Source organism: Hemicordylus capensis, chromosome 5 (assembly GCF_027244095.1).
Source record: "Hemicordylus capensis ecotype Gifberg chromosome 5, rHemCap1.1.pri, whole genome shotgun sequence".
NCBI lineage: Eukaryota > Metazoa > Chordata > Lepidosauria > Squamata > Cordylidae > Hemicordylus > Hemicordylus capensis.
Window position 1 is genome coordinate 39,467,288 of NC_069661.1, and position 22,222 is coordinate 39,489,509.

Sequence of the window (22,222 nt, forward strand, 5' to 3'; positions counted from 1 at the left end):
CTATTTTAGATAGTGACAAACATACATGTGTGGTGCAGCCCTCAGAATGCAGATATGGGCACACAGGTGTCAAAAAGTTGGTCTTTCACGTTGTTTTTAGGGTAAAAAGCACAGATCTGTACTGTGTTAATTTTGAATGGAAGCACTTGTGATTTGAAAACAGCAAGTACTTGTTCTCTGCAGGATGGGGCCATAGGCCAGTGGTAGGGCATTTGTTTTGCATGCAGAATGTCCCAGGTTAAATCCCTGGCAGCATCTCCAGGTAGGGCTGGGAAAGACTGCTGCCTGAAAACTTGGAGAGCCACTGCCACACTGAATTAGATGGACCAAGGCTCTGCCTAGGTATAGCAGCCTCCTATGTTCCTCTCTGATATAACACATTATTCTTGGAATAAAAAATGATGGATTTGTGTTGATGTTTTACTGCCAAAGTGTGCTAAAAGTTCATTTTCAATCTTTCAATCTTTTCCCTATTCCTACATATGTTAATGCAGTTGTGTTGAGATATTTTAACCGTTGGTCCTTGCATCTTGAAGCAAAGTGTATTTAGATCTTTCTGTGACCAGTGAAATACATTTATAAGTTGAAACTAGAATTGCTTCTCAATGTATACTTTAAATAAAACAGATTGGTATTAGAAGATAATATGAGATTTTTCTTGATTTTTAAAAAATCTTATTGATACACTTTGTTTTGTATTTTTTATGTATAACTTTTCCTTTAAATTTAGTGCACTTATTTTCATAGGAAAGATAGCTAGGTTTTCTTTTGTTAACCCTTATTATTTTGTTCATATACAGTTAGCCATACAAGAGGAGAAGTTAAGAATAGAAGAGGAGACTTTATATGCTGCACAACGAGAAGCAGCCAGGGCAGCAAAGCAGAGAAAGCTCTTGGAGGTGAGGGGAAAGACCCCAAAATATATATATCAGAGCCTCTGTTATGTATCTTGCATTAGTTTCATGTACTTTCTTAAGCAGAACATCCAAGGTGAAGCCTGGCTTGTAGTAGTTTATGTTTTCTTGGAATCATTTAGGTTGAATATCGGGTATTTTACCAGAATGTTTATATCAATTTATAAGTGTTATTACTATTGGGCCTTGGGTGAATGGATAACATTCAGTTTGTTACTTAAAACATTCTTGAGATTAACTATACATTTGTCTATCTTGTGAAATAGTGTAGGATTTATCATTTAGTTATATTGCTATCTCTCTACTCATGGAAGTAATGGTGGGATTTGAACTCTTCTCTTAACCACTGTACATTCTGGGTCATTGCTGGCTGAGTGAATATAGTACTGTCTCTGAGCTTACTAGAAAGAATAGGTCTAGAGCAGAGATCTAAGGGATGGCACTTCTTTTGCAATATGAAACTTACAGAAGGGGAGTGATGAACTTGAGGAAAGAAGACACATCAGGTTCCATATGATAAAATTGTAAATAGGTGGGAAGTTCCTGCTCATCACTTTTAAATGACATTCCTTTGATTTCTTAAAGGTAAAGTGTGCCCTGGAGTCAGTGTCGACTCCTGGCAACCACAGAGCCCTGTGGGATTTCTAAAACAAAGGTTCTTTTCCATTTTCTGTCTTTATTTTTTGTTCCTGGATCTCCTCTTCTGATGGGGGGGGGCAGGCTTTTCTGCTTTTTACTCCTTGATTTGTTCCTTCTCCTTTCATAGAGAAGTATGCTTATAGTAATGCAGAGATTTTAAAAATGGATCTTCTGCAGGCATTATAAACAATATTAAAAGTTGTGTTTACGGGTTTTTTATATCTTATCCCTGATCTGTGAAGAAAATTGTTTCATGTCATACATGAAGACAATTAACAAAACTCAACACTGATGGGGATTTTTGCTCAGTTTGGAAAAGAGGGGTATCAGTCAAAGGTAAGTATGATACTAGATAGACCCTTGGGAGTTATAATGGATTAGGGTTGAGGACTATGGAAGGAATACTGACATATATATTAATTATTTGTTATATTTTAGACTGCTTTTTGAAAAGTCCCAAAGCAACATACACACTAACAAATAAATAATATATTTGAATATATTGCATTCCAGTCCCCACAAAAGTGTATGGACTGTGGCCTTTAAAAGAGCCAGCTACATATGAATAATGCCATTATCACTAAAATTTAGGAAATAACAGTAGAACAATTTAGGAGGAACCTTATCAGGCCAGTGTTGTTAAGGATCTTATCTTTTGACAATGGTTTAATCTTTGTCATAATCAGTTGCATATTCACAATACTGGGTAATGCACCTGTGCAGTAGTCTCGTTAATGGATGCACCTCTACATGCTTTTTAAAAGGTGTGAGATGGCGACAGGATATAACGTGTACTCTCTTTTCTACTTGAGAGTCCCAGCAGCCTTGAGGCTTTGGGGACACCTTTTATCAACAGAAGAAACGAGACTGAGATGTGTTTAACAGCCTATTTATGTTTCTATTTGCTGTTTGTAATATTGGCTACAAAATGGACATGACCATGTCATTACCTTGTCAAGTATTGGCTGTAGAAGCTGATATGCTATTTGAATTAACTTTTGCAGTGGAATTGAATTAATGGCTAGTCTTGGAAAGTTAGGATTAGAATGGACTCTAAAATGTGAGGAATTCTTGAGTCAATTTCTTAAAACATCTGATATATTCATTCTTGTTTGTTAGCAACAAAGGTTGCAGAGGATAACTCAAAGAGCAAAATCAGCAAACAGTGGAGATAATCAAAGGTAAGATGAACTGTTAGCATTTAGTTTTACAAGAAACCTAAAATTCAGAGAGGCAATTGAAGTTTGTATTTACTTCAGATAGAGGAATCCCCCCTTGTTCCCAATCCAATAGATGTATCTATTGCTAACTCCAGTTGTTCAGAAGGTGAGAACATGGTCATGGTGCAAACATTAAACTTGAAAGCACTAAATCTTATATGAATGAAAGTTGGTGAGTATTTTTAGTGAAACATTATTTTGGTTGTTAAGACTTTTAATCATACTTTCAGACACCTGAAATTGAATTCATCTTGGCCAGTTCTGCTGAATAGTCCTCAAAAGAACTAAAAATTGAAATTCTGTTAGCCATTTCTCTTAACTTAGTCCTCTTTGGTGTAACTTGTTTCTTCTTTTACAGCTCAGTGACAGAGGAGGATTTCGATTCTCATTTGAGAAATGTAAAACTACAGTATGACGCTTTTCGGAGTAGCAGTAGGTTTTTTTGTGTGTTTTGTTATTACTACTTAAGTTGTTGCTACTAACCCCAGTTGTATAACCCCAGAGTATAGAACTGAGCCATTAGTATATGCATACTATACATGTGCCCATCAGTGCTATGCCGTTCAGAAGTTTGTTCCCTTTAATGAACTTAACATCCTATATAATAGAAACATCTCCTGACTTGTGGTGGCCACTGTTGGCTGTGTTGCTGAGGAATGCAACCTTTCTTCTAGTGTTAAATGTTTTGACCATTTACCACTTTTAAAAGGTCATGTATTTCCCGTGGTCACTGTTGTAGAGTATTAGCTCCTTTTTGTTTCTTGGGATTTGTGTAATCAGAATGTTGCTGCGTATTTTAATAAATGGTATATTGGGACTGTATAATGTTTCTAATTAGGGTAGTGTATTTTCTGTTTAATAGCAATGGTATTTGAACTGTCTTTTGACTGCAGGGCTCTCATCAGATGCTACTGTTCTGACGCCAAACACAGAAAGCAGTTGTGACTTAATGACCAAAACCAAATCAACAAGTGGAAATGATGATAGTAATTCCTTAGATTTAGAGTGGGAAGATGAAGAAGGTATTCATTTTGTCTTTATATCCCTAATTTCACTGACCTAAGCAATAAAATTGTAGTATCGGATAGTTGAAATATCCAAGCAGACACTGTTGGATTATAAAACTCAAAACAACCTCCAGACCCCTTTCTCAGGAGCAGTGAGAAAGGGCTACAGGGTTTGTGGGGAGGAAGCCCTAAAGAGCTTACCTCGTGGCGCAGACTATCATTCCGCCTTCCCTGGGCAGGTGGGTCACACACCCAGACGAGCATCAGCTGCTGCCAGCAACTCTGAGGGTCGGTCTGCTGGGATGCGTCGCCCCACCCCACCCCAGAGCTAGAGTAATGCACCATGTGAGTGTGCAGTGCATTATGGGGATCCCCCCTCCAACTGCGGCTGCTTGCAGCCGTGGCTGACAGACAATCATAAAAACGAGGTTAAGGGAGCGCTTGATCCCTTAACCCCGTTTTAAAGGGAGGCTTCGTAGGTAGGTTTGCTGCCAGGATCAGCCTGATTCTAGCGGTACACATGTACATGCAAAACCAGGCTGGGCTCCCTTTGCGAATAGCCTCCCTTACTCCATTTCTAAGTGGCATAAATCACATTAGATGATGGTGGAATGCAACTGTGATTGTCCTCCTTCCTCATTTCCAAGATAAAAGGAAGCCCACTAACCTGGACTGTGGATAAGTTTGATGTCCCATTCCCCTATGTTCTGTCAGATGCAAGTGTCTTTTCCCCTCTTTTTTTAATCACACCTTCTATACAAATAGGTTCTATGGTACAGAGGTTTACAATAACACAACCACTTCTCTTCCCTCAATCCTTTGAGTAGTGTTTTAAAATTTCTCTTAATAAGAGGAAGATTTGTGCATATATCTCTATAAAAATAAATACAAAGGCTGTTTGCTGACATCTGAACTGGAAAAAATTCCACAACTAATGAAGGTATGTGCTGTTCAGTGCAGAGTCATATGGAATTACATTTGGATGTGGAATATTTGGAATATCCTACACTAGCAAAAAGTGCACACCTGCTTTTTCACATGTGTCCGAAATAGGGATGTGCACGGAACCATGGAGGCATGGTCCAGCACTGGGGGGAGTGTGGCTTTAAGGGTGGGGGAGTAGTACTTACCCCTCCCGCCGCTCTGCAAAGCTTTTGAGGCGGCAGAGTTCCTCCCTGCTGCCCCTGCCCCCATCGTTGTCTGCATCCTCTGTAACAAGTAGAAGTTGGCGCTACGCATGCACCCGTTGCGGCGACGGGCGCGCGCCATGATGGGCGCATGCGTAGCGCTAACTACTGCTTGTTACAGAAGATGCAGACAACGATGGGGGCAGGGGCGGCAGGGAGGAACTCTGCCGCCCCAAAAACTTTGCAGTGAAGTCGAGCACCGGAGGGGGAAGAGCAGCAGGAGGGGGAAGTACTACCCCCCCCTAAAGCCACCCCCACCCACCCACCCCCACCTGACCAGCTGAAGTCTGAACCGTTCCGGAGGCCTCTTGCATGGCCCCGGACCGGTTCGGGCACACTCCTGATCCGAAATATGCAAGGCCACTGCTGGTAAGATGGAAATAAATAGGAAGGTTATCACTGTCTCCTGTGCATTGGGGTGGGGGTGGGGGTGCGGCAACGGGGAGGTGAAAATGTAACAGTGAGCATTCATATATTTATCTACTATTAATTCAGGATACATCTCCTTAAATCCAGAAACACTGGGTTAAGAGAACCCAATATATTACTTCTAAAACAATGTCTTGAATTACAGGTATGAACAGAATGATCCCGTTACGAGAGCGTTCAAAAACTGAAGAGGATATACTCCGGGCAGCCCTAAAATTTAGTGGCAAGAAAACTGGAAGTAACCCAACTTCAGCCTCTGATGACTCTAATGGTTTGGAATGGGAGAATGATTTTGTTAGTGCTGAAATGGATGATAACGGCAACTCGGAGTATGCTGGATTTGTAAATCCTGTCTTAGAACTGTCTGATTCAGACAAAAAGACATTTGGTGCTGATCAACAAGATAGATAATGAAATCATGCAGCTCTTTACTACCTGACCAAATGGTTGAAGTTGGACAAAACGTATAAATCTGTATTGTGCACAATCCCCTATCATTGCTGCTGAACAGCCTCCTTCAAGGAAGTTCCCCAGTGAAAGTATTCGGTGAACTGAGCTCCAGATTTCTTTTAGAAAAAGGAAACCGTGTAATTTATGTCAGTTAAAGAATGAGTATGGTTTGCTATCTGAATTCAGATTTTTAAGTGCAATTTTATCATCTACCTTTAAAAATTTTATGAAAATACTTCAGTGATTATGTTGTGTCTTCTTGGGTTTTGGTATACATTTGTCTGCACTAATTAAAACATCACAGCTTGATATTCTAATCAACCATCTTATTCTACAGCTGTATTTCTGATTTCCTCAAATATTGACATTAGTGTAATAGTTAACACCTTTAATACTTGAATCATGAAACTATAGTGCAGTTTTATAACTTCCTCTCTTCTGTTTGATTTGTTCTGAAAATAATAGTGAAATTTTTCATGTGGATCTATCCCTTTCAATTTATTTATTGACTTTACAAAAATATTCAGACTCAAGCACAATGGATCCTGCACCTAAAGAGAAGTGCTAAAAAATTCTTTTAAGAGAAATGTGTGCAGTAATAAATAGAGAAGTATAACTTTTTGAAGGCATCTGCATTATTTAAAACACTGGAAGCTTAAATTCAGGTATTTGGAAACAAAACTTTATAGAGAACCAAAATAAAGGTTCTATTTTTTCCACAACTTGAAATGTCAAATGCTGCTAATATATTTTGTTGCATTTTTTAAGTTGTACAAAATTAATTTTCTTTGGCAGTTACTATTTTAATTATAGCTGATTATAGTGGACGCTCAGAAAACAGTCCGCTTTGAAGTGAGGGAAAACACACAAATACTTTCTGTGACTGTTTGTATTATTTCTGTGCCTGGAATTCCAATCCAAAGCTCTTTCCCAGGTGTTGTGAGGTTGCATTTATGTAAACAAGACTAGTTATTAAAAAGCGGTTATTTGATCCAGGCTTAATTGCTGGTGTTTTTCTGAATAATGATTATTTTGCCCAAATATTTAATTTTTCTTACAAAGGGTCTTGTAGATTTTCATTCTCAATAAAAGTTCCTGAGTGTCAGTGAATTCTTCTGGCACTTGTGAGACTACAGAAAAGCCTAGGTATTCTCCTGTGAAACTAGTTTTTGTTTGTTTGTTTTTCCCTGAAAGGAAAGCTACTTTGAAGTGGAGCTTGCTCGTTCATAATGTACATTAAGTCTACCACATAGACTCTGGATTTCATAGGAAACTTCAATATTGCAGAGTTAGATTGGGGTGCAAGACTACTTGCTTTGCATTATTGCCCCCTTGGTGAGTTGCTGGGCTGCATGCTTTCCTGCTCTCCTACTGTGGGGTCTTCTCCTTTCTAGCCCCCTAGAAGGAAAGCAGAGGTTCCTTGCAGTGGGCATCTAAGATGAAACTGTGCAGACATGCTCAATGCTCCCTGGCAGCAGCTGCTACAGCGGCAGGAATTTATAGCAGCACACAATATTAAAGGATGGGCATACAGAGCTTTAGGAGCAGCCTTAGCTTTGCTATCAGTGGCAGCATTATGATCAATGGCTGAAACAAAAAACCTAATGATGGCAGCATTTACTCTCCTTAGATTCATTGAAGCTATTCACACGTGTGCCAAAAACTGGGCTAAGGAAGCCCAGCCCAGTTTTCGGTGTGCATGTGTTCCAGCAGGAGCTGTGCGGCTCCTGGTGGTGTGGCGGCAGCAAGCCTGCGTAGCCCAGGTTTTGGGTGCGAGGGTGTCCAAAAACTGGGTTAAATGCCAGCATTGTGTAGCACCTACACACGAGTAGCCTCCTGACCGGTGCTGGGAGGCTCCCCACAATGCACCATGCATTTGCACAATGCATTATGGAAGTTCCAGAGGCCTCCTGGCCCCCAAACCACCCTTCTATTGGCAGAAGCCAGCAATCATCTGGGCAGCCGATCATCTGTGGGGGAGATAAACTTTTTCACGGCTTCCTCCCCTCGCCCCATTCAAGGGGCATTTGAATGAACCCATCTGAGCCCATTTTCCAGTCGTGAGAATGGGCTCATTCTCTGCATCTGCCCTCCACTGTCCTATAATAGGCCGTCATTACTGGTATTTTATGATTTGTTAGCTCATTCCTCTCTTTCTCTCACAAGCCCTATTCACATTATGTTCCACAAGTACAATGTGTACACTATACATAGTGTATACATTGTACATACACACAGAGATCTGTACGCAGTTATTAACATGTTATGTTCACACAGTTTCCTATCTGTATCCTGCATTTAAGGGGGCCTGTATCCAGGTTCACTTTTAAAATGAATGCATGTATAGTAATTTGCACAGACACCTGTAAGCAGAGACAACATAGTGTCTGAATAGGGCTATTATCTGCATTAAATGATGTAACTTTATTCCAGACTCAAAATGTTTAATTTTTGTAACATTACTCACCGCCCCAGTTATGATGGATGTGGTCAGTGGCAGTAACCAATTATCAAATGTTTGTATAGCTATCTTAATGTATGTAATATGCCAGGAACATTATAGACTGATTTCCCCCTGTGCCTTTTGTTTAAAATGACAGAAATTGATGCTATAAACATGACAACTTAACCCTTCTTAATGTGTTGCATTTCTTAAATGGAAGCTTTATTGCTTTAAAAAAATTGATGTTAAGCTCATATTCCAATGCCTGTAATATGCTTTATAAAGATTTGTACACTTTAAATGTTTGTTTTTGGTTTGACATAAGCTACTGTTTCTCTTCCTGACTTTCATGTTATCAGTCCTTTAATGTTTAAATTTCTCAAGCTGAGCCTGTGAATAATTTTCTTACATACTCCAAAGCTAGCCTAATATTACCGATCAAATTAGCAAATGAAAGTCCCATTGCTCCGTCTTCCTGTTTTTGAGAAAATAGCCACGTAGGATTGGTGGAGTCCTCTTGTTCTCAAGTTATTTTGTTGGTTGAGTTGTTTCGTCTCAGAGGCTTCAGTCATTTTGTGGATTGGTAAGGTTCAATTTCTTGTCTTCCCTGGTTCCCATAATCATAATACATTCCTTGCTTATAATCCTAAATCTAGCTACTGAGAAGGAAGCATCTCTAAAGTCAGTCAGTCACTTCCAAATAAAAAGCCTTTAAGTTCACTGTGTACAATTTGAAAGCTGCAGCCATAAGATAATGAAGAAGATAATCCTGTGGCTGGTCCACAGCCTTGCAATGTAGGTTAATATGTATTTGAACCTGGCATACCTTTGTAGTATGTATTTGAATCGGCATCTGGCATGCTTTTGCAGGGTGATAAGAGAAGTGAACTCTGGGGTAATTCAATAACCTCATAACATATTAGGTTGCAATAAAAGCTGCAACTTGGACAAAGGATGTTCATGTTTTTCAGTCACAGATTTACCAAGATCTTCCTAGACAACTTCCACAAAACATTGACTGGAAAGGAAACGATCAGGCTTTCCAACTTTACTACAGGCTACTTTCATATTACTTTCCCACATGTCTAAAGCCACACGATCTGTTGGTAATGGCTTGTTCTGATTTTCATAATTATGCTGAACTTTTTCAACTAAGGAAATCCACAATTCCCAGCATGAGTTTAAAATTCAGAGACTTGGCACTTTCATGCAGGCCACACAGTATATGCACATTAACCACATGTAATTTAAAACACTACACAGAAGCAGTAATGGCACTATATTTATATACTGTCTGATATGTATCTCTCTAGATGGTGTACACAATTTCACACAAATATAAAACAGTAAAAATTTCACAGAATAAAGTAGTTAAGACAATTTCATAGGATAAGAACAGCTTAAAATGTATACACTTATTTACATTCACAGCTTGCAATTCTATGTTTTCTTTGATATCCAGAGGTTGTTCTCACACACAGCCTAACCCAGGCTAGGGAATCCCTGTGTGTGAGAACTACCAGGATCGGGCCCAATGCTGGGAGGGAAGCACCGCCTAGGCCCATTTTTAAACCCAGCTCTTAGCCAGAGTTAATTACTCAAGTGAGCTCTTAACTCGGGCAGCAGCCTAGTGTGGTCACTGGGGCTGTGTTTAGCCCCAGCAGACACAGAGACAGATGTCTGGAGCGCTTGGCTCCTGGGGGAATCCCCAATGCATTGCACATGTCACACAGTGCATTGTGGGATCCTTGGACACAGGGATGCTTTGTCCCGGTCTTCGGAGCTGCAGGCATGCAGTGTTGCTCGTCTTAGAGTACACTCCGAGAAACAAGCCATTGTTCTTCTGGGGGCAAGGTAAGCATAACCAGCCTTCCCACCTACCGCCCCACCCAGTCATGTGAACAACCTTACCGTCTCCTTCAAGAAAAGGGTAATGGTTTATGTGAAGCTATGGATTTATTTTTTTTTAAAGGTTTTATTATCCACACATTACATTATGTTTGGTGCCTTTGCAGCTTCTGCACAGAAGCAAGCAGGACTGTCTTCTATTAAGTGAAAATGCAAAATGCAGCATTACCCCCACCTACCCCTGCACGTGCGCACGCACGCACACACACCTTTTGTCAGTGTTCATTTAGCCCTTTGCAGGACTTTGAAAACATTTTTGTTAAAAGGCTATATATGTGCGTTAATTATAATAATGTAAGTAGCACAGCCTACAGCATGCAGATGGCTATATTAAAAATACATATAGTCAGCACTTAACATTTCACTTAAGACATTTGTTAGCATATGATGCAAACCTATCTACCGGGGGTGGGGTGGGGGTGTTAGATGGCAGGATGTTAAGGATTGTGCAGGTTAATGTGGACATTAACCTGTACTATGAAGTTAGCATAGCACAAATGTGGATGATGAAACTCAGTGACTATGAAATGCAAGGCAAAAGTAGTAGGCATCAAATACTTTAGAGCACTGAAACAATTCTACACGTCTTTTGTAGAATTTCTCCAATTCATTCATTCTCATCAATCTCTATTGGAGAGTCATTCTGTATCATGCCATAGTCAAGTATAGGTTTCTTCAATAATCGTTTTTCCTGCAGCAGTGATTTTTCGGCCAATTCAAAGCGAATATCAAAATAGTCCTCCGACTCGCCTCCTTGTTTTTGCATTAGGATCTGGTACTCTCCAAAGAGAACCATGCAGGTCTCAGGCAGGTCAACTTTATTCAGGTAGGCCAGTTCAACGTTGTCTACAGTTAGCTTTACCTTTTTGCTCATGTTCTTAATCTCAAAACCAAACTCTGAGCTGTTGAAGTGTCTGAAAAACTGCAAGGCAAACTGAATGCGTGAAACACGTCCATCTACAAAGTTAAAATGGCAGACGTTGCAGTCTCTCCCAAACTTAACCAGGTCATCTGCTCTTAGCTGCTGTCGCTGGCAGAAGCTTAAGGCACGAAATACTTGCTTTTCCTCTTGACTTGGATGATAGACAGTGATAGACAGACAAGTTGCTATCTCTTCAGTATCTGCAGTTTCAAAGCTGGACATGGCAATAGTAATTTTGGGGAAATTCTAGGGGGGAAAGACAACAGAATTACACTGAGCATGACACTTCCTTACAGATCTTTGTATGATCATATATAACCTTTGAGACAGAAGCACAGGGATGCACATCTTAACCTCTGGCTTCCAAGAAATGGAAATAAAATTATTTCAAACACAGGCAGTTCCCCATTTCATCAATCAGAGATGGCAACTGATAAATTATTTTAAGCAGCTGCTTTTGAAGGGACTATTTAAGGGCAGTCACGTGACAGGGAGGTGGGGAAATGACTGTGCTAATCTACTAATCTTATCTTCCCAGCCCGTCAGACAATTCCTCTATATTGGTGGGAAGCACAGACTGTGCTCCCACATGATCCGCGTTGCTGCATGCAGTGTGAATCTCTGGAAGCCGGGACTGTGCATCCCAGCCTCCATATATCCCACAATGCACCACACAAGTGCAGTACACTGGGGGACAGTGTTCCCTCTAAGGCATGCGCATGCACAAGTTTTCTGATGTCCACTCAGATTGAATCAAGAAGGCCCCATTCTGAATCCACATGTGCACACACTGCCTTGATACTGCCACCCAGATTCAAACACATTTAGCACTAAGATGAAAAAGATTAGAGGGAACACTGCTAGGGGATACCCCCGTGAGAAAGGCATTCTAGCTGCCCGTCTGTGTGTTCTTTGGCTGCAAGCGGCCCAAGAATACACACTACTCCGGTGCCAGGATTACGGGCACGCTTGCACCCTTGATCTTGGCTAAAGGCCAGGCTTGAAAGTATAGTTAGGTGGGCAGGCAGTGCCAGGATCCTTGTGGATACCAGCACTGCACACAAGCAGCCTAACCCAGGCTGGGTGCCCTAGCCTGGGTTAGGCTGCTCGTGAGAACAGCCTTTCTGATTAAATATTCCTGCACTGAAGAGTACTGGATGTATGTAAAACTTCTATTAACCTAAATACTGTTGTAGGGATACATGAAGTTCGGTTTTACAGAGACAGGACTGCTGCTTCTAGGTCAGTAGTCTATACTGACTGGCCACAGCTCTTTTTAAGTTTCAGACAAGGTTTTTCCCAAGCTCTCTCTGGATATGTCAGGGAGTGAACCTAGGTCCTTCCAGATGTAAAGTGTGTGGTCTACTAAGCTGTGGTTATTTCTGCTCTTTCCATTCCCTGATTAGAATATCATCTTAAACAAAACTATCAGCACACAGTTCTTCAGAGACCAAAGTTAGCTACTAACAACCCTTGTATGTAACTGTCTGAATGGGAAAAATATTTACGTAAGATGTAAAAAAAACTATCCAGTTCCACCCCTGCTAAACTCACACACATGTACCAGTCAGTGTTCCCTGTAAGAAGGATTCCAAGACGTTGACTACAACTCCCAGCATACCCAGCTGCAATGGCCTTTGGCTGGGGGTTATGGGTATCTTTCTTACAGGGAACACTGGTACCAGTGTAAGATTCCCCTCACATGCATGCACAGCTCTGGAGAGAGCCTGGATCATCCCTCTTAATTGCAGTCCTATCCACACTTACCTGGGTATAAATCATTTCAAACACAACCCCCATTCAGACTTCAAGCCAATTCAGACAAGCACTGGCCACAACACATAGGAACATAGGAAGCTGCCATATACTGAGTCAGACCATTGGTCTATCAAGTTCAGTATTGTTTTCACAGACTGGTAGCAGCTTCTCTAAGGTTGCAGGCAGGAATCTCTCAGCCTTATCTTGAAGAACCCAGAGAGGGAACTTGGAACTTTCTGCTCTTCCCAGCAGGGGCGGATCCAGGGGGAGTGAAAGGGTGCAGTTGAACCCTCTGTGAATTTGGATCCAGATCAGCAGTTCCTCAGCGGCGGCAGCGTCAAAAAAAATGGGTTAACTAATTTTCCTTTCTGCTGCTATTCCTGCTCTTTCCCAGCAGGAGGAGGAGCAGCAGCAGAAGCCGCCTGATTTGTTCTCCTGAGGTCTTGTGCTCCTCCGCTACTATAGCCGGCCTCTGAATGTACTGCAATTTGCCACGAGGAGAATAGAGTTGCTGAATGTTGGGCTTGTCTCCCCTCAGGAAAGTAAAACACTAAAAAAACCCAACCCATATCTGTTTGTGTGTTGTGTGTGAGAGAGAGATTAAGCAACCAACCCTTAGCTTAAGCCACTGTATTCCTCTTCCCGCCTCTGTGTGTGTGTACACACAGGTGAGAAAAGTAATCTCAATTTGTGTGCATGTGTTTCTTTGTGTTTGTGTGAGAGTTTTACACTTTAAAAAGTACTTGTAAGAAAAGCCCTCTTCATCCTAACAATATATATTCTTGTCGGAAATTAGTCAGTTCAAATGTATTAAAGACTTTAAAAAAAAATTGAGAAGAAAGAATGATCTAACAAAATGGATCTTGTTTTTTTCTGCCTTTTGTTCCTGAAGATACTAAACTCCTTAGCTCTCATCTTGTCTCTGTATGTGGGTTTCTAGCTCTCTCTCCACGCACACCATTAAATATATGTATATGCTGCTTTTTTAGCAACAAAGATGGCTTAAATAGCAAAATATGAGAAAACTAGCTGGCCTGGGCACTGAGCATCTGCACCTCTAGTTTGCCCCTCGTTCTCAGCCCTCTCCCCCTCGGGTGTTCCCCCCATTCTCGGCCCATTTCGGGCCACCTGCCTGCCCACTGCTTTCTCTCCCCACAGCTTCCCCGCCACCTCTCTGTCTTGCCTGTCTGTCCTTGGCACTTTCCCCACCATTGCTTTCCCCGGCGCCTCTTTCTCTTTCCTGTCGGTGCTTTCCCCAGCTGACCTGCCAGCACACCTCCACCGGCCGCCATGGCTCTTTCCTTCTCCCGTCCCATCACTTATCCCCCTTGACCCGCCGGTGGCCGCTTTGCCTGGCCCCGCCAGCTGGCCCGGCAGCAGTCGCTTCTCCTCGGCCCGCCAGCCACCTCCTGCCGTGCGCGTGGCTCCACCACCCACCCAAATAGCTGGCTGCCCGCGTGTCCAGAACTCTCGCAAGAGTTCCACCACGCATGTGATCTTCTTAGAAGGGCACGTCTAAGAGAATTACGTATAAAGAAGATGGTTATTTCTCAAACATGTTTCCCCTTATAATCAGTACTATTTTATTTTGCTTTGTGCTAGTAACAGTAGCTCATATATAACTTACACATTGTCTTTTTAATAAGCTTGTAATGGACTAAAATACCCCAACTTTTTGAAAGTAGCTTCACAAGTTGCTAAAATGAACATTAAGCCTCCTCCACCACCAAAAGTCTATTTTTATACACTTGCTTCAAAATAAGGCTTTGCAAATCAGATCACAAGAAACTCATTTTAAAAACTCTCTTGCCGATGAAATGGTTGGTTGTCTTTAAATCCTAAGAAATTGGGGTAACCATATATGACATTCTGCTGTCCTGTGTGAAACCAAATTGTTGCCTCTTCCTTATAGGCACACACTATAAACACTGTAGTGTACAGACATACACTATAGTTTATGCTTTTTGCTTAAAATGAAAACTGGACTGCTTGCTGCTGTGATAGGTATAAAAATGCTGTTTGAGTTTGCTTCTGAGTTTACATGTCAAGGATTGGAGTGCATGTGGCTAAAAGTCAATATAAATATGTATATATCGTAGACACATATATTTTATTTATGACACATATTCTGATCTTCCTCAAAAGAGTTCAGGGTAGTGTACATGATCTTCCTCCCCACTTTTATCCTCACAACAATCCTGTGAGGCAGGTTTGGAGGAGAGAGAGAGAGTGTGTGTCTCACCTAAAGTCCTGCATGAGGTTTCACGACTGATTGGAGAATGCCAAGTCCCCCAGTCCCAATCTTAACACTCTAATCACTACACTACACTGGTTCTAAGTTGTGTGTGTGTGTGTGTGTGTTGACTGCAGGAGAAACCTGATGCAGGAGAAAAAGGAGATTAATTTTTAGCGGTGAAGTAAACTAGTGGGGAGGAGAATGTTGGATACCTTTAAAAAGCATGAAAAGGTTTAATTTTCTGTCAGCCCAAGCCCTGGATCTTTTAAGTACCTAGCAACACCTCTGTAAGGGAAAGAGGAAGCGGGAAGAGTGGCAGGATTATGCATGCAAAATCTGGTATCGACAAGTGTGTTGTTCAGAATTTCTTCTAAATATATATATTTTAAAATTCAATATTCCTCCGAGTGTGTTTCGGTGTAAAAAGTAGTGCATTCAGCTAATTTAAATGGCAAGGCAAGGGGCGAGGGAGAAAGGGAATGAGAAAAGGGGGGAAGAAAACAAAGTGGTGTGAGGTGGGCGCGAGGTGGTGTAAGACTATGTGCGGCTCCCTAGAGGTTCATCAGAATCCAATCTGGCCCTCCACCAGATTTGAGTTTGATACCCCTAGCATGGTGCATTTGTGGGAGAGAGAAAATCCAAGCCCCGATATTTTTATATGGGGCGGGATTCCTGTTGCACCCCCTGGAATTTCATCCTGGATCTACCCCTGCTTCCCAGAGCAGTTCTATCCCCTGAGGAGAATATCTTACAGTGCTCACACTTCTAATCTTCCATTCATCTGCAACCAGGGTGGACCCTGCTTAGCTAAAGGGACAAGTCATGCTGGCTACCCACAAGACAAGGTTGTGCTGAGAGCGTGCTTGCCCTGATGTCACTCGAAGATGCCTCATCAGTGCATTGGGATGTCCCTTAATCACATGGCGATCGTCCAAACTGACCCATTATATTGTAGGTGCGGGTGTCTGTACACAGATACATATTTTTGTGTTCATTTTAACACTGAATCTGGACACACTCAAATACAAGGTACAAATAGGAAGTGCACTGCTGTACTTGCCTGCAACATAATCGGACTAACTATGTTATGCACTACACAGATTGTACATGCCTTGAACATAATGTATGAATGGTGCTTCTTTTAGGACTTATTTCCAAGAAAACATGCAAAGGAATGGGCTACGTACATCACTATATCCTTGATGTTAATAAGGCAGATGTCTCAACCACATAACTTTGATGTTTGTGCTTCTACAATCTATGTTAAGCAGTTAAAAGCACTATATGTTTGGGGCTGGTAAGAAGGGCATGCAATACAGGGCTCCATTCTGTCGCCAATGCTTTTTAACATCTATATGAAACCACTGGGTGAGGTCATCAGGAGATTTGATGCAGGCTGTTATCAGTATGCTGATGACACCCAAATCTATTTCTCCTTATCATCATCATCATCATCATCATCATCAAATGGCATTCACTCCCTAAATGCCTGCCTGCATGCTTGTAGTAATGGGCTGGATGAGGGATAACAAATTGAAGTTGAATCTAAGCAAGACGGAAGTGCTCATTGTGGGGGATCAGAATTTGAGGGATGAGTTCGATCTTCCTGTCCTGGATGGGGTTATACTCCCCCAGAAGGAACAGGTATGCAGCTTGGGAGTGCTCTTAGATCCAGGCCTCACCCTGTATCTCAGGTGGAGGCTATGGCCAGGAGCACTCTGCATCAACTTCGGCTGATTCGACAGTTGTGTCCATTTCTTGAAGAGAACAATGTCAAAACAGTGGTGCATCATAAGAACATAAGAACAGCCCTGCTGGATCAGGCCCAAGGCCCATCTAGTCCAGCATCCTGTTTTGTACAGTGGCTCACCAGATGCTGATGGAAGCCACAGGAAGGAGTTGAGGGCATGCCCTCTCTCCTGCTGTTACTCCCCTGCAACTGGTACTCAGAGGCATCCTGCCCTTGAGGCTGGAGGTGGCCCACAGCCCTCCGACTAGTAGCTGGTACATCAGCTGGTAATCTCCAGGCTTGCCTATTGCAATGTCTGCTCTACATGGGGCTGCCTCTGTAAATAGTTTGGAAACTTCAGTCAGTTCAAAATGCAGCAGCCAGACTGGTCTCTGGGGTAACCCAGAGAGACCATATTATGCCTGTTTTAAAACAGTTACAATGGCTTCCAATATGTTTCCGGGCAAAATACAAAGTGCTGGTTATTACCTTTAAAGTCCTGAATAGATTGGGTCCGGGCTACCTTAGAGAGCGCCTTTTTTGTTTGTTTGTTTTTAAATTTGTATACTGCCTTTCATTAAAACAGGCAGTTCACACAAAAATTAAAACAAGACTATAAAAATCACACCATTAAAATATTAAGCTAAAATATAAAAGCATAGATCTGATTTAAAATATTTAAAATACAAGCATAAAATAATCATACAAAATTCAAAGAAGCAGCAGTAGAGACGATTATATAAAAGCCTGGGTAAAAAGTCAAGATTTCACACACTTTCTAAAAACTGTGATGGAGACTGAGGAGCGATAGCCACCAGGAGAGCATTCCAGAGTCTGGGGGCATCAACAGAGAAGACCTTCTTCTGTATGATTCCCATCACACGTTGAAGCCATCTGGAGAGGTCCATCTCCACTTACTACCGGTACGTCTGGTGGCAAATTGGAACCCAGCCTTCTCTGTAGATGCTCCTGGCCTATGGAATGCACTCCCAGCAGATATCTGCAGTTTAGGCTTGCTGTTGGCCTTTAAGAGAGCCCTGAAAACTCATTTGTTTGGCCTGGCCTTCCAAGAATTTTAAATTGTTTTGGGCTATTTTAATTGGTTTTAAATGGTTTTGAATTGTTTAAAAATTGTTTTTATATTGTTTTAAGTAGTGTGTTTTAGATGGTGTTTGTTTTATGTCTTTTTAAAATTATTATTTGTTCTGCAATGCCCAGAACCTTTGGATGGGATGGTCTATAAATGTAATGCATGCATACAGGCAGTGCAGGAAAAAATCTTTTAAGACACCTTTCTAAATGTGGACAGGCAAGGAATCCCTTGAGGCCTTCAGACAGGATCTGAAATGTATATGCTTCCTCATCCTGCAACAATCTGGAACGTACATAATAAACTGTGCCTATCTAGCCCTTCAGAAAGCCCCTCGAGCAAACAAAATTTGAACGGCTTCCTTGCTACGTTAATCAATAATAGTGCCCTCTGTGGCTTTAGATGAAATATAGAGGGGAGGCAGGTTTCTTGTGGCACCTACTCAAATACCAATCATTTCATCTGGATTAGTCACAACTTCATGGTCCCTTAACCATAATACTGTCACATGCATAAGTTGTAAGCAGAGCAAAATAAGCCGGTGCAAAATATTTCAAGCCCATTATTCACTAAGCTTAGGGCCAGGGCACACATTACAGCTGCCACATGGCAATTGTCATAATGTGGAGCCAGTGTATGCCACAAGCAAGGCACTTCTCAAGAGCAGTGGGAAGCACTGTAAGGGGGTTTGCGGGAAGAGCAGGCTTGCAGCCCTGGGTGGCCGGATCGGGTGGTCACAGAGCCGGCGGGGTTCAGGGGCCGCGTGGCCCCCTCAAGTTCCACGATGCCCCTTGCGAGGGGATGGAGCCGCTCTGGGAAGAGCAGAAGGTTCCAAGTTATCCCTGACATCTCCAAGAGAGGGCTGAGGGAGATTCCTGCCTGCAACCTTGGAGAAGCCTCTGCCTGCCATTCTGTGTAGACAATACTGAGCTAGATAGACCAATGGTCTGACTCAGTATGGCAGCTTCCTGTGTTCTCATTAGCTGCAAATACAAAGATCCATCCTGTGCATGATGCATAAAGTGACACATCTGTTTTCATTTTATTTCTACTTTGTGCTTCTTTCTGTACTAGAAGAATACGGGTATTCAGTAGACATTTGCCTCCATTTGTCCGAGAAATCTGAGACACAATTGCTAAATTGTGGAAAAAACAATGAAAAAACTAATGAAAAAACAAAGGGGTCGGGAGAGCGGCGACAGTTTGTTCACATGCGAAAGCTAAAGTCCCCGCACCTGCAAAACAAGCGACGGTGCGGCTGCAAACACCAAGATCCAGGTTTCGAAAAGGAAGCCCTAGTTCAATAACATCCCGAGTAAAAGGAGAAACGCGAGCTATGCAGTATACTCTCTCGGACTCAACGGCTGCGTCTCTGGGGGATTTCCTGCCGCCTCAGAGTGGGAGAGTGCCCAAACAAGCAGCCTCCCCCGACTTCCGTCCCCTCTTCCCGTCATCGCAAGACCCCTGCAAATCGGCTAAAAAGGAACTGCTCTTCGAGTCGGGAGATTATTGCAGAATTAAAGTTTATCTCCCGATGGTGCAATCTTTCACGTAGCACTTCATCATCAGACTCCCCACACTGGCGGCAAAGCAAGCGAAGCTAAGCCCACAAGCCCTCGCCATGGCTAGCTACGCACTCAAGGACACACTTTCATTTTCACTTTGTTTCCCGGCAGGGCGGTGAGCGCGCACCACGCAGAAGAACCTGGTTTGCGCAACAGGCTTTCCCATCCGAAGCTCCCAGGGCTGGGAAATTCCTAGACCTCTTCGCCAAGGAGGCCGCTCGCGCCTGGGAAAGACGCTAGCGAAACGTCAGGGGCCAAGAGACCAAGGTGAGGAGATAGTCGATCCTTTGCTTCCTGTGGGTCCCTTCCTAACCCTTGGTCGCTCAGCCAAGGTTAAACGAGGTCTGCCCCCCACCCACCCCACCACCCTTTCTTTTGAACTTATTTTAGCTGCGGTTCGAAAAGAGTAAACTGGCTAGATTAGAGATCAGATTGAGATTAGATTAGATCAGATTAAAAGGAATGCAAACCGCGGGAAAGCTTGAGAAGCAACTCCTCACTTAGGAGAGGAGAGGCACTTTTTTGCGGGGGGAATATGGGTTATTTGGTTTGGCGGAGGGAGTTCAGTAAATTGAGGAGGGGCTCTTCAAATGCTGGAGGTGGGATCTGCACTCCTGCATTAGATCAGATTAAAAAGACCTTTAGCTTTCCGCATCTCTTACCTTTGCAAGAGGATCTCGGAAGACAACGAGGAAGAGGCACGCAGGCTTAGAGCGGAGCACTCCTTAACGCACAGAACCAGCCTTACTTGTTTCCCTCAATGCTCTGATGTTCACAATGAGGTTTCCCTGTCCTTCTCCCTCCTCCAAACAGGGGAGGGGAGATGACGGAGGTCACGTGCTTTTTGTTTGCAGATTTTTTGTGCAACGGAGGGGGGAAGTGAGTAGGTGGGTCGAGTTGCAGTGGCCGCTCAAAGCAAACAGAGAGATCACGATCCAGCAGCCATACAAAAGGCGAGGAGAGGCGAAGGTCCTCGCATTACTTAATGTTTGACCTGCTAGTTCTGTTGAACTTTACTGCAAAGGCACAGACAGCCATAAATCGTTATCTTTTTTTTTTTTTTGGCTTAACTATAAAGGGCATTATCCAGGTGTCTTGATTGCTTCCCTGTAGACTTCCCTGTTACAGAGACAAATAGTGCCAAACTGTGTCTGTGAAGTATGGGGTAATAGGGATGTGCACGGAACCACAGCGGGGCAGCTCAAAGGTGGTGGGGGTCTGTCTTTAAAAGCGGGGAAGGTGCACTTACCCCTCCCGCCACTTCTCCGTGTTTTTCAAAGCCCAGTGAAGTGGCAATGTACCTCCCTGACACCCCGTTGCCCTCGTCTTCTGGAAGTCACCGACACACCTGTGCTCCTGCTCCTGGTAGTCCGCCATCCGCTCCTGCTCCCGGCAGCCAGGCCAGCCCACCCCCTCCTGTTCACGGCGGCCAGCCCGGCACACCTCTCGGTGGCCAGGCCAGCACCCCGCCACCTCCTGCTCTCAGCGAGGGGGACAGGCCGGCCCACCGCCTCCGCCTTCTCACAGCGGCCGGCCTGCCGCCATTTCCTGCTCTCAGTGGTCAGGCTGGCCTCCTGCCTCCTGTTCCCAGTGGCCAGCCCGCTGCCACCTCCTACTCTCGGCAGCCAGGCCGGGCTCGCCCGCCGCTGCCTCCTGATCTTGGCAGCTGAACCAGTCTGGCCCGCCGTCTCCTGCTCCTTCCTGATCGCTATGGATGGGACGGGCCAGCCCAGCGCAGCCTCCTGTTCTCGGCGGCAGGGCCAGGCCGGCCCGCCACTGCCTCCGCCTCCCGGCAGCCAGGCCAAGATGGCCTGCCGCGCCCTGTTCCCAGCGACCAGCCAACCACCGCCTCCTGCTCTTGGTGGCCAGGTCAGTCCGGCCCGCTGCCACCTCCTGCTCTCGGCAAGGGAGTCAGGCCGGCCCGGCAACAAGCCCACCGCCGCCTTCTGCTCTCAGCGGCCAGGCTGGCCTGCCACAGTCTCCTGCTCTTGGTGGCCGGACCAGGCCGGCCCGCCACCTCCTGCTCCCAGCGGCTGGGCCAGGACAGCCTGCCACGCCCTGTTACTGGCAGCCAGCCCACCACCGCCTCCTGCTCCCAGCTGCCAGGCCAGGACAGCCTGCCGCCTCCTGTTCCCGGTGGCTGGCCCGCCACCGTCTCCTAGGGGTGAGTCCGAACCGGTCCGGCGGCCATTCTAAGGAATGGCCGAACTGCCGGACCGGTTCGGCCCTTGCTGGTCCGGGTCCGGGTGTGGGGTATAACTTTAAGGGCGGGAGGGCTTTCTTACCCCTCCCGCCTCTTCACCCCCTCCAGCGCCCGTATTTAACCAAATAACGGGGCGCTGGAAACCAGCCGCCGCCGCCGCCCCCCCCAGCAGATTCACATAGAAAGGTGCCCATACCCCTGCCGCCGCCGTCGCCCGCCTGCCCTCCCTCCCTCCCAGCTGCCCGCCCGCCCGCCCAAGTCCTTACCCAAAGCTGCAGGGAGTAAACGAGAGGAGCTCCCGGACAGAGCTCCTCTCGTTAGAAAGGCCTGATGCAGAATTAAGGCGCTTTGCGCGCGCGCGCATGCGCGCACCACAAAGGACGCCGGAGGCCCGGTCTACCCGGCCCTTTCCCGGCGGGTAGACCGGGCCTCCGGTGTCCTTTGCGGCGCGCGCATGCGCGCGCGCGCAAAGCGCCTTCATTCTGCATCAGGCCTTTCTAACGAGAGGAGCTCTGTCCGGGA

General features: G+C 44.3%; 3 protein-coding genes across 8 annotated transcripts in view; 2 read left to right on the plus strand and 1 right to left on the minus strand.

Annotated features, from left to right (window-relative positions):
• AP1AR (adaptor related protein complex 1 associated regulatory protein) overlaps positions 1–8,590 on the plus strand; it is a 28,182-nt gene extending 19,592 nt beyond the window's left edge. The window contains exons 6-10 of one of the 2 annotated variants that reach the window (XM_053257133.1): positions 801–899; positions 2,673–2,734; positions 3,132–3,205; positions 3,667–3,795; positions 5,542–8,590. In XM_053257133.1, the coding sequence (XP_053113108.1) occupies positions 801–899; positions 2,673–2,734; positions 3,132–3,205; positions 3,667–3,795; positions 5,542–5,807 (630 nt within the window). In that variant the 3' untranslated portion in view covers positions 5,808–8,590. The remainder of the gene's footprint in view (positions 1–800; positions 900–2,672; positions 2,735–3,131; positions 3,206–3,666; positions 3,796–5,541) is intronic. The other variant, XM_053257134.1, reaches the window with a different exon arrangement.
• Positions 8,591–9,558: 968 nt separating this feature from the next.
• Positions 9,559–21,734, minus strand: TIFA (TRAF interacting protein with forkhead associated domain). 5 transcript variants are annotated; one of them, XM_053257137.1, is made up of 2 exons: positions 20,846–21,734; positions 9,559–11,365 (listed from the first exon to the last, which is right to left on the minus strand). In XM_053257137.1, the coding sequence occupies exon 2, from the start codon at positions 11,339–11,341 to the stop codon at positions 10,805–10,807; it is 537 nt and encodes a 178-aa protein (XP_053113112.1). In that variant the 5' UTR covers positions 11,342–11,365; positions 20,846–21,734; the 3' UTR covers positions 9,559–10,804. The 5 variants fall into 5 exon arrangements, with proteins under 5 accessions (XP_053113112.1, XP_053113115.1, XP_053113111.1 ...); XM_053257140.1 differs by having other exon boundaries at positions 20,747–20,847; XM_053257136.1 differs by lacking the exon at positions 20,846–21,734 and adding an exon at positions 20,160–20,702.
• Positions 19,393–22,222, plus strand: part of ALPK1 (alpha kinase 1) — a 97,908-nt gene continuing 95,078 nt past the window's right edge. Inside the window, exon 1 of the mRNA XM_053257131.1 lies at positions 19,393–19,764. The gene's annotated coding sequence lies outside the window, so the exon portion shown is untranslated. The remainder of the gene's footprint in view (positions 19,765–22,222) is intronic.

What these genes read in the sequence shown, in the direction of transcription:
- TIFA (XM_053257135.1), bottom strand. Translation starts at nt 12,919, where the DNA reads ATGGGGGTTGTGTTTGAAATGATTTATACCCAG. An exon ending in TTGAAATGATTTATACCCAG is followed by an intron (nt 11,366 to 12,886) that starts GTAAGTGTGGAT and finishes TTTCCCCCCTAG; the next exon opens with AATTTCCCCAAAATTACTAT.